Genomic DNA, 16,518 nt, shown 5'->3' on the forward strand with positions numbered 1-16,518 from the left:
TCCGCTGAAACAAAAGTTGGACGGACAATATTACGGAAATTCCGAAAGACTTAGTCCGCCAGACTGTCCGCTGAAAAAGTCCGCTGAAGCCCACATACGAGCGGACTGTCCGCTGAAACACGTTTCAGCGGACTGACAGACAGTCCGCCCGTGTGTACGCGGCCTTAGGGATACTCCAGGGGACCCGCTTCAGTTAGAACTATGGTTTTAAGGAATGGTACATAGTCAGGAACTGTCCACCCGCTGTCTCCCCACTTTGGGGGGGGGGGGGCTGGGGGGATGGTGGAGGTGGAGTGGGCTACTGGGGAATGCCCATTTAAAACAAGCTTATTCAAAGTTCCCCTGATGTTCTAGCTGGTTATGGGCGCTCCGTTTGGAGATGGATATGGGTCCTTTTAGGTCCCTCAGTTAAAATAGTTAAATGGTGGTGGGGCTGCTGTGGATTCAGTGCGCCTTGCCTGGTTCAGAGGCCCTTGCAGCTCTTCTGGACCATTTACGGGGTACCCTACTCCAAGGTTACCCCAGCTCACTAAGGATGAGGGCTGTTAGGGTGGGTCCTGACCACTCTGGGGGGGAGGGGTCTGGGGACACCTGTGTTCACTTGATTGGTTACGTAGTGGTAATGCGACATTTGTTTTCTCATGCTGCTGTCTTTTCTCTCTCTGGCTCTCTACCCATCTCGGTATTCATCTCTTTCCTTCTTGTTTCTCCCCATGTCTATTGCAGAAATTTAGACTACAGCCTCGGCATCCAGTCAGCATACCCAGGCTCATGTAAAGGCGTCATGGTGGCTCTTGAATCGCAGACAGCGTGGTCCTCTATGTAGGAGCGGTAAGTTCCTGATCAACTGTGTAGATCACCCCCCCTCTGGTTCATGCCTGACACACCCGCTAAATTGTCCACCCTTAAAGTTGTCTCACACAACACGCAAGGCCTCAACTCTCCACTCAAACGTAGCAAGCTTCTAGAACACTATCGCTCCGTGCAAGCGGATGTTCTCCTACTGCAGGAAACGCACTTCCCTTCTACTTTCAAACCCACTTTTTTACATCAGCACTATCCTCAGTTTTTTCTAGCGTCCGTAGAGAATAAAACTAAAGGGGTAGCGGTGTGTTTCTCCAAGCATATCAACTTGTCGCAACCCGAGATTGTTACAGATCCTCAGGGTCGCTACCTCTTGGTATCAGGACACATAGATGGGGAATGCTACACTTTTGTCTCCTATTATGCGCCTAACAAGGGTCAAGGTTCTTTCTTTGCATCTATGCTGGGAAAGCTACAGAATCGCCTTCAGGGCACAGTATTCATAGGGGGAGACTCGAATGTAGCATTTGATTTTTCTCTTGACAAATCTGCAAGTGGTTTGTCCAAACCCAAGCATCCATCGAAGCAGAGAATTAAAATAGCCCACACGATCCACACTGCAGGACTGATTGATAGTTGGCGAGAAATGAACCCACGTACAAAACACTACACAAATCTTTCGGCACTGCATCACACCTATGCCAGAATAGACCACATTTTTACAAGAGCTACAACGATCCCTTTGATTGTTAGCGCTAGGATTTTAGATTCACCCTTGTCGGATCACTCCATGGTGGCTCTGGTAACTAGGAGATCCATGGGGACCAAAAGTCGCCCACGTTGGCACTTACGGGAATCCCTTTTGAGCAACCCCGTACATTGCGCAAGTCTGGAGGCATCCATACTAGAATACTTCGAGCTGAATGATACAGGAGAGGTATCGCCGGTCACACTCTGGGCAGCACATAAATTTGTAGTAAGAGGGAAATTAATACAGTTGTCATCTAACCTCAAAGCACAACATCAAGCCGACACTCTTAAACTCACGGAGGAGTTCCGTTCCCTGGCTAAAACGCATAAGCGGCCCCCCACGGCGGACTCACTTGCCAAGCTAGACACCGCCAGAGCCCGATTGAACATGTCTTTGACTACAGCAGCAGCAGCACAACATCTTAGATGGACAGGGGCCAAATTCTACACTCAGAGAGAGACAGGATAGGATCACGGTTAGTGGTAAAACTGACCCCCAAGCCACGCTTGCAATCCTTCCCTATAATTAAGGTGCACTCTGGAGATCTTTCTCAGAACCCTATTAAGGTTATGGAAACTTTTCTGCGTTTTTTTCTCGGACTTGTATAAAAAGGGGCCCATTCCCCCTAAAAACTTCTGCAAAAAACTCCTAAACGCCCTCCCATTGTCTAAACTTGCTAAGGAACACAGCGATCTACTGGAGGACCCGTTCACCCAAGCAAAAGTCCTTGCCACCATTAAATCCCTTACTTTGGGTTCTGCACCAGCCCCGGACGGATTCTCCAATGGGTACTAAAAAAAGTTTGGTCCTTGACTAACCCCCTATCTGGCGAGAAAGTTTAATTCACTCAGGGATGGAGCCACCATGAATACGGATATGAACTCGGCATATATTTCAGTTATTCCGAAACCGGGAAAAGATGCCAGTGAGGTAGCCAACTACCGACCCATCTCGCTCATCAACAACGACATTAAGATCATAACGAAAATATTGGCGAACAGACTATCGAGCTTTAATCGAGCTTTATCTCACGGTATATACACAAAGATCAGGTGGGTTTCAACCCTGGGAGACAGGGACCAGATCAGATTAGGCGAGCTGTCGACATTATATCACTTCTCAAGGCACAATGGGATGGGGGTCCCCTGCAAAAGGGGTTTCTGCTATCGATTGACCTGCATAAGGCTTTCGATTCGATAGATTGGACATACCTGACCGATATCCTGGGGAGATGGGGATGCGGGAAGAATTTTCTTAACCTTATCTCATCACTCTATTCTAACCCTACAGCTCAGGTGCGTCTGTTGGGCAGATATTCTAACTCCTTTCACATTGGTAGGGGGACCAGACAAGGCTGCCCCCTATCGCCGCTCCTTTTTACCATGGCCATAGAAACCTTAGCCATTGCCTTACGTTCTAATCCTGACATTAGGAGGGTCGTGTGCGGGTCTCAAGAACACAAATGCGCTCTTTATGCGGATGATCTCCTCCTCTTTGTTACCTCGCCCTTAACATCCATGCCCATAATTAACCGGACTCTATTGGACTTCAGTAGGATCTCAGGACTGCGGGTTAATATGGATAAATCCTTAGCTCTGAATGTTACAATCCCCACGGACACACTCTCACAACTTTCGAACAATTTTACCTTCTCGTGGGCGCACTCTCAGCTTCCTTATCTAGGAATCAAATTAACATCGGACAAACACACTATTCCAAGCCAACTATCCCAACATGGTGAATAAATGTAAAACAGATATGGATCGCTGGTCTGGATGCGGTATTTCCTGGCTGGGTAGGATTCATGCAGTGAAAATGACACTCTTGCCGAGGTTATTATATTTATTTTGTTCCCTGCCAATCCCGGTCCCCAAAATATTCCTGAACAAAATGCAATCGGACATTTTAAGCTTCGTATGGGGGAAAAAAAGGTTACAGATGCTCTTCAGATACACTTTATCGTTTGAGATCACAGGGCGGATTGGGCCTCCCCAACCTCTGGAGCTATTATCAGGCGGCACAATTGGCCCAAATTTCCATGGCTTTCTCCGGTAATGCGAAACCAGATTGACTATCGATGGAAAGACAGTCTGTTTCCCAACATACAATAGATTTCTTGATGGGATGCGACCCTAAAACGCAGACCTGCGATTATGGCTCCCACCCTTCCACACTCAATGGCGCTAAGCTCTAACCTTTTTAATCAGAGCTCTCTGATCTCCCCACTTAGACCTCCAACACATATTTTTCATAATGAGGATTTCCCCCCGGGGGAAAATATAGAAGCCTTTAAATGGTGGACAGACAAGGGTTTATACAGAATTGGACACTTCTTTTCCCTTGTAGGCCCTCTCTCTGCAGAAAGAAATTAGATATGCCTGACTCAGAGCTTTATAGATTTACACAAATCTCTCACTACTTAAATTCCATCTGGACCACTAAACCACTTCCCCCTTCTATAACGCAATATGAACAGTGGTGTGTGAATGCAGCGGACCAGAGGGGGGGCATCTCCCTGATCTATACAGCTCTCATGACAAAGGATAACAAGCCATCATATGCTCGAGCCTGGGAGGCTGACTTGGACTGCACTTGGGACTCTACACAATGGTTTCGAGCCTCGATGAGAGCTCATAAAGATATTCTTAATGTTTCTCTAATCAAGGCCGGCCTCAAGGTTCTCTTTAGGTGGTACTATGTTCCTTCCAGGCTGGCTAGGATTTTCCCGGGATCCTCGCCAACACATTTCAGGGGTTTTGGACTAGAAGGTAACATGTTCCATATCTGGTGGTCCTGTCCGCGCATCCGCTCTTTTTGGCAGAAAGTATGTCGCACGGCCAGTTCCCTGGCGGGGGTCATCATTTTGCCACACCCCAGTGAGGCCCTACTCAACCATATAATCCCGGAACTACCCAAAGTTTCTCAGAAGTTGGCGTTTTTTATCTTTCTTGGGGCCAAAATCACAATAGCCAAGGCCTGGAAGAAACATGCCGTTTCCTTTAAGATGTTTAGAACAAAGGTCTCATGGATTATGGTGCAAGAACAATTGGTGGCTAAACTGAATGACAAAACAGAGATTTCGGGTGGTCTGGGAGCCATGGGCAAAGATGTGTAATATTTCCCTTATACCTGGGGTGCAACCTGGTAGTCTTGCCTTCCGGGGCCATTAGCACTGGAATAGCATATTCTACCGTCTCTCTCTCTCTCCCCCTCACACGTTTTCCTTCTTTCCTCCTTTGACACCTCCCTTGGTTCAGTGCGATGATACCCTATTGGGTTGATTTGCGAGACAGCACACGGTACTGGCAAGTTAGTTGCTCTAGTTATTTACCGGCATCTTGGGCTGTGTAACCCTAGTGGGACGAGGTAGGAGTTACCTGGTGGGAGTAGGCGGATCCAGCCCCTGGCCAGCAGCAGGATCCCATTTGGGGCGCCAGGGGGTCTGGGGCCTGTGTACTTTAGCTGGGCGCATTCCCATTAGAGGAGTAGATTAAATGACACGGGTACACGACTAAGTTCGGTTTACCAAGCTAGTTATTGGTGATTGTGAATATTAAGTTCCGGGTTGTTAATGGCTCGGTCTTTGTTTGCCTATACTGTCCATATGAAAATGTGGATGATTCTTTTTGTTTTATTGAATGTTCACCTTCTCTGTTATGATGGAAAACTAATAAAAATTACTCAAAGAAACTACATGGCAAATGGCCGTATTTTCTCTGTGATTACTATATCAAGCCTCTGTATCTGTGACTTCCTTATACTCCCCATAGTATGTTGTTTAATAAAAGTCAAGTTTTAGGTTAAAAAAAAAAAAAAAAAGGAAATGCTTGAAGCGGTCTGGAGTGCAATTGGGCCCAAGGCACCCCTGGAATGGTCGCAGTCATCAGCCCTAGCAACTGCATGATCCACCGAAGGGAGGTATGAGGGAGCAACTTGAAGGCCTGCACGGAGAGAAGAATTTTCGAAATCTTCTCCTCAGGAAGAAAAATATTTTGGACAACAGAATCTATTAGAAAACCCATCCACCGACCCATCTTTTTTACTACGGTCAGCTGATTGCTTACTTGAGCTCCCATTGCGGTCCGCAGACGGACCCTTTTCAGAAGTCTTTCATTGATACCGTAGTGGCCTCCGGGGAATATTCGATAACCAACCTTTACTCCTATCTCATCCAACACCAGCCCGACAAATATCATCTCACCCCATTCCGGCAGTGGGCAACCCTTTTGCGAGATGACGATATTCCGGATAAAATATTGGATGGATACAGGCGAGTACGGAAACTTACCCTTTCCGAAACATGGCGCGAGACACAATTTAAGATACTTCACAGAGCATATTACCCTGTATACTTAGATAAGGATAATGGTAACTTGAAAATATGTCCTTGGTGTTCTGAGCCTCACCCCACGTTGCTACATCGTCTGTGGGACTGTCCTGCCATTGAAAACTACTGGACCGCAGTGACTACCTATGTTGGCACTGTCTCTCACCAACGGATTCCGAGAGAGATTGCGCTTTGCCTTTTTGGTTATGTTCCTCAAACCGCTCCGTCGGGAGACCAGAGTTGGACCCCAGTTTCTCAATGGGCCCAACTGGCCCTCCTTGTTGCCCGCAGGACCATTATGCAAACCTGGATCTCCAAGACACCACCTTCACTACCCATGGTTCAAAAGGCCATTGAATCACTCTTCTACCTGGAGAGACTGGATACCATTACCAGGAATCCTAAACCTACCCGCCACTTTTTTGCGAGGTGGCGCAAATACATGGAGGCCACACTGCCACACTCTGACCTTCAGAGGGCCATGCAACCATTTCGCTACATGGAATGGTATCTCCGACACAACCTAACTGGATCTCTGGGTAGACTTAAACTACTTTCATGTGGAGATCCGGCTAACTTCAAGCCTCCTTGACGCCTTGGACCTTTAACTGTGCTGCTGTTTGTTTTATTTTGGTTATTTCTTACCATTCGTCTCACCCACTATAGCTGATTGTCACCCAAGGGTTGCAAAGTCGAATTGCTGGTGTACTTGTATTGTTGGCTGCTTTATTAAGCAGATTTATGTCTCTGTAAAGCTATCCGGCTATGTTATGTGATTTTTGTTTGTTTGTAAAACCGAATAAACATTTAAAAAAAAAAAAAAAAAAAAGAAAACCCAGGAAAAGTATGTTCCGGGAGGGCACCAGACAAGACTTGCGCTGATTAACCTTCCACCCAATTTCTGAAAGGTCCTTAAAACCAACTGCAGATCCAAAACCAGGGACTCCTTGTCTCGAGCAAAGATCAAAAAAATCATCTAGATATGGGACAATCAACACACTTTGTAACCAAAAATGCCCATGACTTTGGCCATGATTTTGGTAAAAATGCTGGGTGTTGCAGAGAGAGCAAAAAGTAAGGGCATTGAACTGCCAGTGACTTGGCTTGTTTTCCAGGAGAACCGCAAACCTTCGGTGACTCTGGCAGATTGGTATATGAAGATAAGCGTCCTGAAGATCCAGGGTAATCATTAAGACCCCTGGCAACAACAGATTCTTTACAGAATAAATGTTCTCCATCCAGAAACATCTGTAGACTATGTATCTGTTCAGGGCGCTTAAATTGATGGCCATATGAAAGCCTCCAGAAGCTTTCTTGACCAGAAAGATGTGAGAATAAGATCGCCGGAAATTTTTAATTTCAGTAACAGGAGAAATAACTCTCTCTGTTTCCCACACAGAAATCAGATTCATCATGGCTTGCCGCCTCTCCTGGTCTCTCAGCAGGTGGGTAAGAAAAAAATCTCTGGGGGACAACTGTGCCTCATTATTTGTCACAGGGTTACCTACAATTAACCACTTCAGCCCCAGACCATTTGGCTGGCTAAAGACCAGAACTTTTTTTGCGATTCGACACTGTCGTTTTAACTGACAATTGCGCGATCGTGCAACATTGCTCCCAAACAAAATTAACATCCCTTTTTCCCCCACAAATAGAGATTTTTGGTGGTATTTGATCCCATTTGCGGTTTTTATTTTTTGCGCTATAGACAAAATAAAAAAATAAAAATGCGACTTTTTAGACAAAAATAAAATGTTTTTTTTTACTTTTTGCTATAATAAACATCCCCCAAAAATATATAAATAACACATTTTTCCTCAGTTTAGGCCAGTACGTATTCTACATATTTTTTGGTAAAAAAAAAAAAAAAATTGCAATCAGCGTTTATGTATTGTTTTGCGCAAAAGTTATAGCGTCTACAAAATAGGGGATAGTTTTATGGCCTTTGTATTAGTTTTTTTATTTTTTACTAGTAATGGCGGCAATCTGCGAGTTTTAGCGTGACCGCAACATTATGGCGGACAGATCGGACACTTTTGGCACTATTTTGGGACCATTCACATTTATACAGCTAGTCTCGCTGCTCAGTTACATAGTAGGTGAGGTTGAATAAAAACACAAGTCCATCAAGTCCAACCTATGTGTGTGATTTTATGTTAGTGTTACATATATCCCTGTATGTTGCAGTCCTTCAGGTGTTTAATAGTTTTTTTTTTTTTAAACTACCAATCGCCCCTCCGCTGAGACCACCGTTTGTGGAAGGGAATTCCACATCCTTGCCACTCTTACAGTAAAGAAACCTCTACGTAGTTCAAAGTGAAACAAAGCCCTTTTTTTTTTTTTTTTTTTTTTTTTTAATAACAAGCATATACTTACCTCCACTGTGCAGTTCGTTTTGCATAGTGTGGCCTGGACCTCATCTGCTGGGGTCCCCCGGCGGTGCTCACGGCTCTTCCTTGCATTCCCTCCCCCCTTGGAATGAAGAGCTCCGGTGAGTAAAACGGGGCTCCAGTCAGTGTCAAAAGTTTTCTCACCTTAATCCATAGGATGCATGAAGGTGAAAAACAAAAAAAAAAGAGTTTACAACCCTTTAATGTTAAACCTTTACTTCTAATTTTAATGAGTGGCCACGTGTCTTGTTAAACTCCCTTTCGCTAAAAAGTTTTATCCCTATTGTGGGGTCACCAGTATGGTATTTGCAAATTGAAATCATATCCCCTCTCAAGCATCTCTTTTCCAGAGAGAATAAGTTCCGTGCTCACAACCTTTCTTCATAACTAATGTCTTCCAGACGCTTTATTAGGGTAAATGTTAACTGTAAATTAAAGAGATAAGTCCGGGTCAGGATGTTTCTCACTGGACTTAAATCATAGCAATCCCAGCATATTTACAACCTGTCTGAATCCTTGGGAGTTCATCTTTAAATCCATGTATTCAATTAAGATACGGCTATGCAAAATGTTGGCTGTTAAAGCCTAACTCTAGGTACAGTTTTCTCTTTTTCTACAATTTCAGTACCTAGTTGTCCGTTTTCTCTAAAATAATACTTCAAAGTCTAATGCTTTGAGAATAGCAAAGCAAGAATAGGAGGAGGAGAAACAGGTAAACCAACATAGGCTACTGCCCAAACATAAAGCAGGAACTTTATTATCTGAGGAGAGTATGAGAAGCAAGTTGTATAAACATGCAAGAACATAGGCTTTGAATTAGCCTATCAATAAGAACTAATTGTTAGATAGCATTTTAGGAACCACTTATGTAAAAATCCAGGAAATTCCTAAAGAATTGCATGCACTTTTCAAAAATGCATAAACAATTTGAGCAGTGTATTTGCTGGAATATGGGACAGTATTCCAGAGCAATCTACACCCCAATTCATGCTGTAAACTAGGGCCCTTCATATGATACATTACATGAAGCAGCAGTCAGTCATCTAATTATTTAGCAGATCTTAAAGAGAATTGAAGAAACTAGAAAATATTGTGTTCTCACCTTTTTTCCAGGAAAACTTCCTGTCTCGTGAAGTACAGCTACACGGAACTGAGGCCACCAAGCATGGAATTCCTTGACCCACTGGTGCATTACAGTAGCAGGACACACAACAATACTGGGACCGAGTCCTTCATATCTGTAAATTGGGGAAAAATACAGGCCAATTTACTAAGTTGTATAATTAAACAGTTTATTACTTTTTTTCACTATTTTTCCATCAAAATTCTAATACAATCTTTATTGATGACATTTAATTAGGAAGACCCTCACCATGCCAACATCCAAAACATATATTCAAGGAATGACCAAGTCAAGAAATGAGCAGACTTTGTGGGCACATGAGAGAACGTATAAATTTTATTACAACATAGATAAAAAAACATATAAACAACATACAACACATACTATTGTTAAGTATCACTTGTATATACTCTCTGGATATCTTCTTTTTTTAATTTTTCTTCATTATATATACCCTATCTAAAGGGTCAATATCTGATTATTGACCTGGTTTATTTTTTAGATATTGTATTGAACACGCTTATAGTGGGAATTTGTGACCACTTACCACTGTGTGCGATTTATACTCATATACTTATACATGACTACTATATACCAGGTGAGCGTTAAGTCTAGTATAAATCAGTCTTTGAATTGGGGGACCTTTATAGCAGCACCTTTATCTATAATACATATTGCCAGGGCGGCACAGTGGTGTAGTGGTTAGCACTCTCGCCTAGCAGTAAAAAGGGTCGCTGGTTTGAATCCCAACCATGACACTACCTGCCTGGATTTTGCATGTTCTCCCTGTGCATGTGTGGGTTTCCGCCGGGTACTCCGGTTTCCTCCCACACTCCAAAGACATGCAGGTAGGTTATTTGGCTTCTGTCCAAAATTGGCCCTAGTATATGAATGGGGACCTTGGATTGTGGGCTCCTTGAGGGTAGGGACCGATGTGAGTGTACAGGGATAGGGACAATTGTAGGACACTCACTCAGGATTGACTGGGGTCTTTATTCAACCTTACTAACTATGTATATGTTTGTTGTTTTTTGTCTTATTTATTTAGTGGTATCTACTATAGACCACATGATATATGTATATTCTACTACTTTAGACACACATATGCAATTTTGTTTTTTCTGCCGTTTATCAGTTTGGTCAAGTTCTCTCACACCTTGAGTCACAAGTTTATAAGGTAAGCATACACGTTGTTATGTTTATACGCAATTAGTCTCTGTGTATATGTACTTCCTCCTGGAGAAATGTTGTAACAATCATAATACATACTTATACAGATATATACTACATTGAATACTTACTCATGTACTTTTTTGTGTTAAATATACCAGCACCTACCCAGTATCTGTCCTGAGGAAGCTAATATTTTATTGAAACGCATTAACGAGCAAGTTTTTGGAGGCATTACTGGTTGAGAATTTTTTATTTTACCTTGATACAGTATTAAATCTATCTTTGTACCGTAGGTCCAGTCCTCTATAACTGCATTATTGGGTAAGGCCTCATGCACACGAGACGCTGTTAAACACGCTTTAAGAGGCAGTTGGACACTTTTTTCAACTGCCCTTGAACTCATTCAATGTTATCCTATGTGTCCATGTACACAGTCTCGTTTTTTGCCGTTTTATTGCAGTTGCATTTAACCTCGTTTTTTCAGAAGCAAAAAAATGGGTTCAGACGCAAAAGTTTTCTACTTTTCAGACACAACGCGGCAAAACGCCGGTACCGCGTTTTGCCGCGTTTTTGTTTATAAGCGTTTTTAAAGGTGACCTATTTTTTTTACATTAAAAATCCCCAAAATGATGGCAAATGATGAAAAACCATTAGAAAAATATTTTAAACAATTGCAATTGGACAATCCACAACTTGTGGCAAGTGACATGGCAGGTGGCAAATGGACAATCCACAACTTGTGGCAGGTGAAGTGGCAAGTGACGTGGCCGGTGGACAATCCACAACTTGTGGCAGGTGACGTGGCAGGTGACGTGGCAAATGGACAATACACAACTTGTGGCAGGTGACGTGGCAAGTGATGTGGCAGGTGACGTGGCAAGTGACGTGGCAATTGGCAATCCACAACTTGTGGCAGGTGACGTGGCAAGTGGACAATCCATAACTTGTGGCAAGTGACGTGGCAAGTGGACAATCCACAACTTGTGGCAAGTGACGTGGCAAGTGGACAATCCACAACTTGTGGCAAGTGACGTGGCAAGTGGACAATCCACAACTTGTGGCAGGTGACATGGCAAGTGGACAATCCACAACTTGTGGTAGGTCACGTGGCAAGTGGACAATCCACAACTTGTGGCAGGTGACGTGGCAAGTGGACCATCCACAACTTGTGGCAGGTGACATGGCAGGTAATGTGGCAAGTGACCTGGCAGGTGACATGGCAAGTGGACAATCCACAACTTGTGGCAGGTGACGTGGCAAGTGACGTGGCAAGTGGACAATCCACAACTTGTGGCAGGTGACGTGGCAGGTGATGTGGCAAGTGGACAATCCACAACAAGTGGCAGGTGATGTGGCAAGTGGCATGGCAAGTGGACAATCAACAACTTGTGGCAGGTGACATGGCAAGTGGACAATCCACAACTTGTGGCAAGTGACGTGGCAAGTGATGTAGCAGGTGACGTGGCAAGTGAACACTCCACAACTTGTGGCAGGTGACGTGGCAAGTGGACAATCCACAACTTGTGCCAGGTGACATGGCAGGTGACGTGGCAAGTGGACAATCCACAACTTGTGCCAGGTAACGTGGCAAGTGGACAATCCACAACTTGTGGCAAGTGACGTGGCAGGTGACGTGGCAAGTGAACAATCCACAACTTGTGGCAGGTGACGTGGCAATTGATGTGGCGAGTGGACAATCCAAAACTTGTGGCAAGTGACGTGGCAGGTGACATTGTAAGTGATGTGGCAAGTGGACAATCCACAACTTGTGGCAGGTGACGTGGCAAGTGGACAATCCACAACTTGTGGCAGGTGACGTAGCAAGTGATGTGGCAAGTGGACAATCCACAACAAGTGGCAGGTGACGTGGCAAGTGGCATGGCAAGTGGACAATCAACAACTTGTGGCAGGTGACATGGCAAGTGGACAATCCACAACTTGTGGCAAGTGACGTGGCAAGTGATGTAGCAGGTGACGTGGCAAGTGAACACTCCACAACTTGTGGCAGGTGACGTGGCAAGTGGACAATCCACAACTTGTGCCAGGTGACGTGGCAGGTGACGTGGCAAGTGGACAATCCACAACTTGTGCCAGGTAACGTGGCAAGTGGACAATCCACAACTTGTGGCAAGTGACATGGCAGGTGACGTGGCAAGTAAACAATCCACAACTTGTGGCAGATGACGTGGCAATTGATGTGGCGAGTGGACAATCCAAAACTTGTGGCAAGTGACGTGGCAGGTGACATTGTAAGTGATGTGGCAAGTGGACAATCCACAACTTGTGGCAGGTGACGTGGCAAGTGGACAATCCACAACTTGTGGCAGGTGACGTAGCAAGTGATGTAGCAGGTGACGTGGCAAGTGAACACGCCACAACTTGTGGCAGGTGACGTGGCAAGTGGACAATCCACAACTGGTGCCAGGTGACGTGGCAGGTGACGTGGCAAGTGGACAATCCACAACTTGTGCCAGGTAACGTGGCAAGTGGACAATCCACAACTTGTGGCAAGTGACGTGGCAAGTGAACAATCCACAACTTGTGGCAGGTGACGTGGCAATTGATGTGGCAAGTGGACAATCCACAACTTGTGGCAGGTGACGTGGCAAGTGACACGCTAAATACAAGTACATTGCTGCTCTCACAGCTGCAGCTACTCACTCTGGTCTCACAAAATGGCTGAAATAGTTAATACTGTTTCTTTTAGCTTGGGGAGGGTCAATGATGTTAGCTTAACTAAACGCTTCTAGACGCAAACGTGGTAAAACGCTGCTAAATCGCGGTAAAAATCACGGCAAAACCAGCGTTTCTAAATGCCGGTTTCAGCTTTTAAAAACATGTGTCCGGCAGAGTTGCCACCAGCGTCTCGTGTGCATGAAGCCTAACTGGGAACTGTGCCCATACTGGGTGTTTGTATATTGTTTATGTTTTTTTTTTTAACTAAGTTGTAATAACATTTATCCTTTTTTATTGATTCTCCCTCTCATTATGTGCAAAAAGTCCGCCGATTAAATTTAATGTTTTCACTTTGTCAGCATTAATGTAAACTTTATTACTGAAATTTATGTTATAGAATAATTATATACACTCACGGCCACTTTATTAAGTACACCTTGCTAGTATCAGGTTGGAACCCCTTTTGCCTGCAGAAATTCCTTAATTTTTTGTGGAACAGATTCAACAAGGTGTTGGAAACGTTTCTCAGAAATGTTGGTCCATATTGAGAGGATAGAATCAGCAGATTTGTCGGCTGCACATACGTGGTGTGAATCTCCCATTCCACCACATCCCAAAGGTGCTCTATTGGATTGAGATCTGGTGACTGTGGAGGCCATTGGAGTACAGTTAACTCATTGTCATGTTCAAGAAACCAGTTTGAGATGATTTGAGCTTTGTGTGACATGGTGCATTATCCTGCTGGAAGTAGCCATCAGAAAATGGGTATACTGTAGTCATAAAGGGATGGACATGGTCTTCAACAAAACTCTGGTAGGCTGTGGCATTAAAACTGATGGTCAATCGGTACTAAGGGGCCTAAAGTGTGCCAAGAAAACATCCCCCACACCAGTACACCACTAGCCTGAACCATTGATATAAAAGGCAGGATGGATCCATGCTTTTATGTGGTTTACGCCAAATGTTGACTCTTCCATCTGAATGTCACATCTAAAATCGAGACTCAGATTAAGCAACATTTTTCCAATTTTGGTGAGCCTCAGTTTCCTGTACTTAGCGGCTCACTGAATATTTTCTCTTTTTCGGACCATTCTCTGTAAACCCTGGAGATGGTTGTGTGGGAAAATCCCAGTAGATCTGCAGTTTTTGAAATGATCAGACCAGCCCATCTGGCACCAACAACCATGTCACGTTCAAAGTCACCTAAATCTCCTTTCCTCCCCATTGTGATGCTTGGTTTGGACTTCAGCAGGTTGTCTTCACCACGTCTAGTTGCACTGAGTTGCTGGAAGGTGATTGGCTGATTAGCATATTGTGTTATCAAGCAGTTGAACAGGAGTACCTAATAAACTGGCTGGTGAGTGTATATTTGATACTAATCTTGAATGGTTACAGGTTATTTACAGGCATACCCCACTTTTAAGTACACAATGGGGTTTTATTTACTAAAGCTTACACGTGCAAAATCAGGCTCACTTCTGCATAGAAACCAGTGAGCTTCCATGTTTTATTACAAAAGCAGGGGTTAGAACCTCATTGGATTCTATGCAGAAGTGAGCCTGGTTTTGCACTTTTCAGCTTTCGTAAATAAACCCCATTTTGTACTTAAAAGCGGGGTATGCCTGTATTCTGATTTTGACAGTATGCCTGGTTTTGACAGTTTGACACTATTCCAAAGTAACATAAAAAAGATCAATAAATCAATGAACATAAATCCTGATGGAAGTCCACCATCTATATGTAAATGTCCAAATAAAACAAGTAGTTATGTGTAGGAGGGTTCTACCAAAATTGCAAATCTTTCCTATACATTTCCACTTATGAATGACAATAAGCAGCCTTGTGCATGCAACACCACCATCAATTGCAACCCTATACCAAGTAATAAGACCCCAAATTATTGGTTGTCTTTCAGCAGAATGTTATCGGTAATCATGCATCCACAGCCTTGGAACCATGTGGAAAATCATAGCAACAGGTTGTTCAATGGCACTCAGGAACTCCAGAGTACATCAGCAGGGATTCACGGTTTGCACCCTGCTCTGCCATGCAAGATGTAAGCAAGTATTGTGTTTACATGTGATTTATCATTATACTTATGTGAGTAGATGTACAATACTTATTACAATAAATCTGAAAGATTAGCAATGGTAGTGGAACCATCCTGCACACAACTACTTGTCATATTTGGAATTTTGCAACAGGTGGTGGACTTCCATCAGGATTTAGGTTTATTGCACTTTATTTTTCAAGTCACTTTTTAAAAACCTGTTCAATACACACTCTACCCATGCAGATAAGATGGTATAAAACTTGCCTTGTTATTATTGCATATTACAGTGCACATATCTATCTGAGAAAAAATATTTTATATTTAATTCATTTAAATTTCTATTTATTTTATTGTAGTTATTTAATTATCCATAGCCAAAACCTGAAAAGCCTTTGCAGGTTACAAGATTAGCATTAAATGAGAGGTCTGGTGCTAGAGTTTTTGCACTTACTCTGATGTTCACAGGGATACTTCACATGGGTAGTACAATCGCCATTTAAATATGCATGCAGGACCTACTTGCACATTCACATTTGCACATAACCATGAGAGGATGGGGGTGCTTTACTTTATTTTTTATTTTTTCAGTCTTAAAATTGTTGTTTTATTCAACTTTATTGCTATCACAGGGGTTGAACATCATCCTCCTTCCACACCCTGTAAAAGTGATTGGGTGGCTATAGAGCTGCTTGGTTCACTTTAACATGAAAGCTTGTCGCCAGCTGAAATTGTTGACAACAGGATGCAGCCATGGTCCTGGTATAATCACTTCCACCCAAGGCTGTATATGTACAGCCCAAAGGCTGGAAGTGGTAAAGAAGAAAAAAATCACAAGGCAAAATTATGAAAGCAAAACATCCCTGCTAGCATACACTGCTGTATTCATCATTGCTTTTTTTGTTCAAGAGTTTAATTCGCTCTGTGTCTGTGCATGTCCACATTTCTATGGCCAAAAATGTAGTATCCTGGGTATCAAGCAGCCAAGCTGAAAGACGTACTGAATTCTCAGACACAGATGCACAAGCCAAGAATTCATTACTAGTGTTAGCGCTTTAATTTCCCATGCCCTGCAACTCCCCTCCTTGTCGTTAACTGTCTCTAAAGCACCCCCCACTTTCACTAAACGAATTAAAGGAACTATCTAATTGAAATGCAGTGAATAATTTAGCAGGTACGCCCCCTCTCTGTAATAATTCTGATGAAATATTCATGACAGGCTCA

At 43.5% G+C, this 16,518-nt stretch overlaps 1 protein-coding gene across 4 annotated transcripts in view; it reads right to left on the reverse strand.

The window, feature by feature from the left end:
• ERCC6 (ERCC excision repair 6, chromatin remodeling factor) overlaps nt 1-16,518 on the reverse strand; it is a 426,222-nt gene that overhangs the window by 281,436 nt on the left and 128,268 nt on the right. For all 4 annotated transcript variants that reach the window (XM_077454825.1, XM_077454823.1, XM_077454824.1 and 1 more), the window contains one exon: nt 9,375-9,510. In XM_077454825.1, coding sequence (XP_077310951.1) covers nt 9,375-9,510 — 136 coding nt within the window. The remainder of the gene's footprint in view (nt 1-9,374; nt 9,511-16,518) is intronic.

The sequence above is a fragment of the Lithobates pipiens genome, unplaced genomic scaffold (genome assembly GCF_037356315.1).
Source record: "Lithobates pipiens isolate NorthernLeopardFrog02 unplaced genomic scaffold, aLitPip1_a1.2 Scaffold_25, whole genome shotgun sequence".
Classification (NCBI taxonomy): domain Eukaryota; kingdom Metazoa; phylum Chordata; class Amphibia; order Anura; family Ranidae; genus Lithobates; species Lithobates pipiens.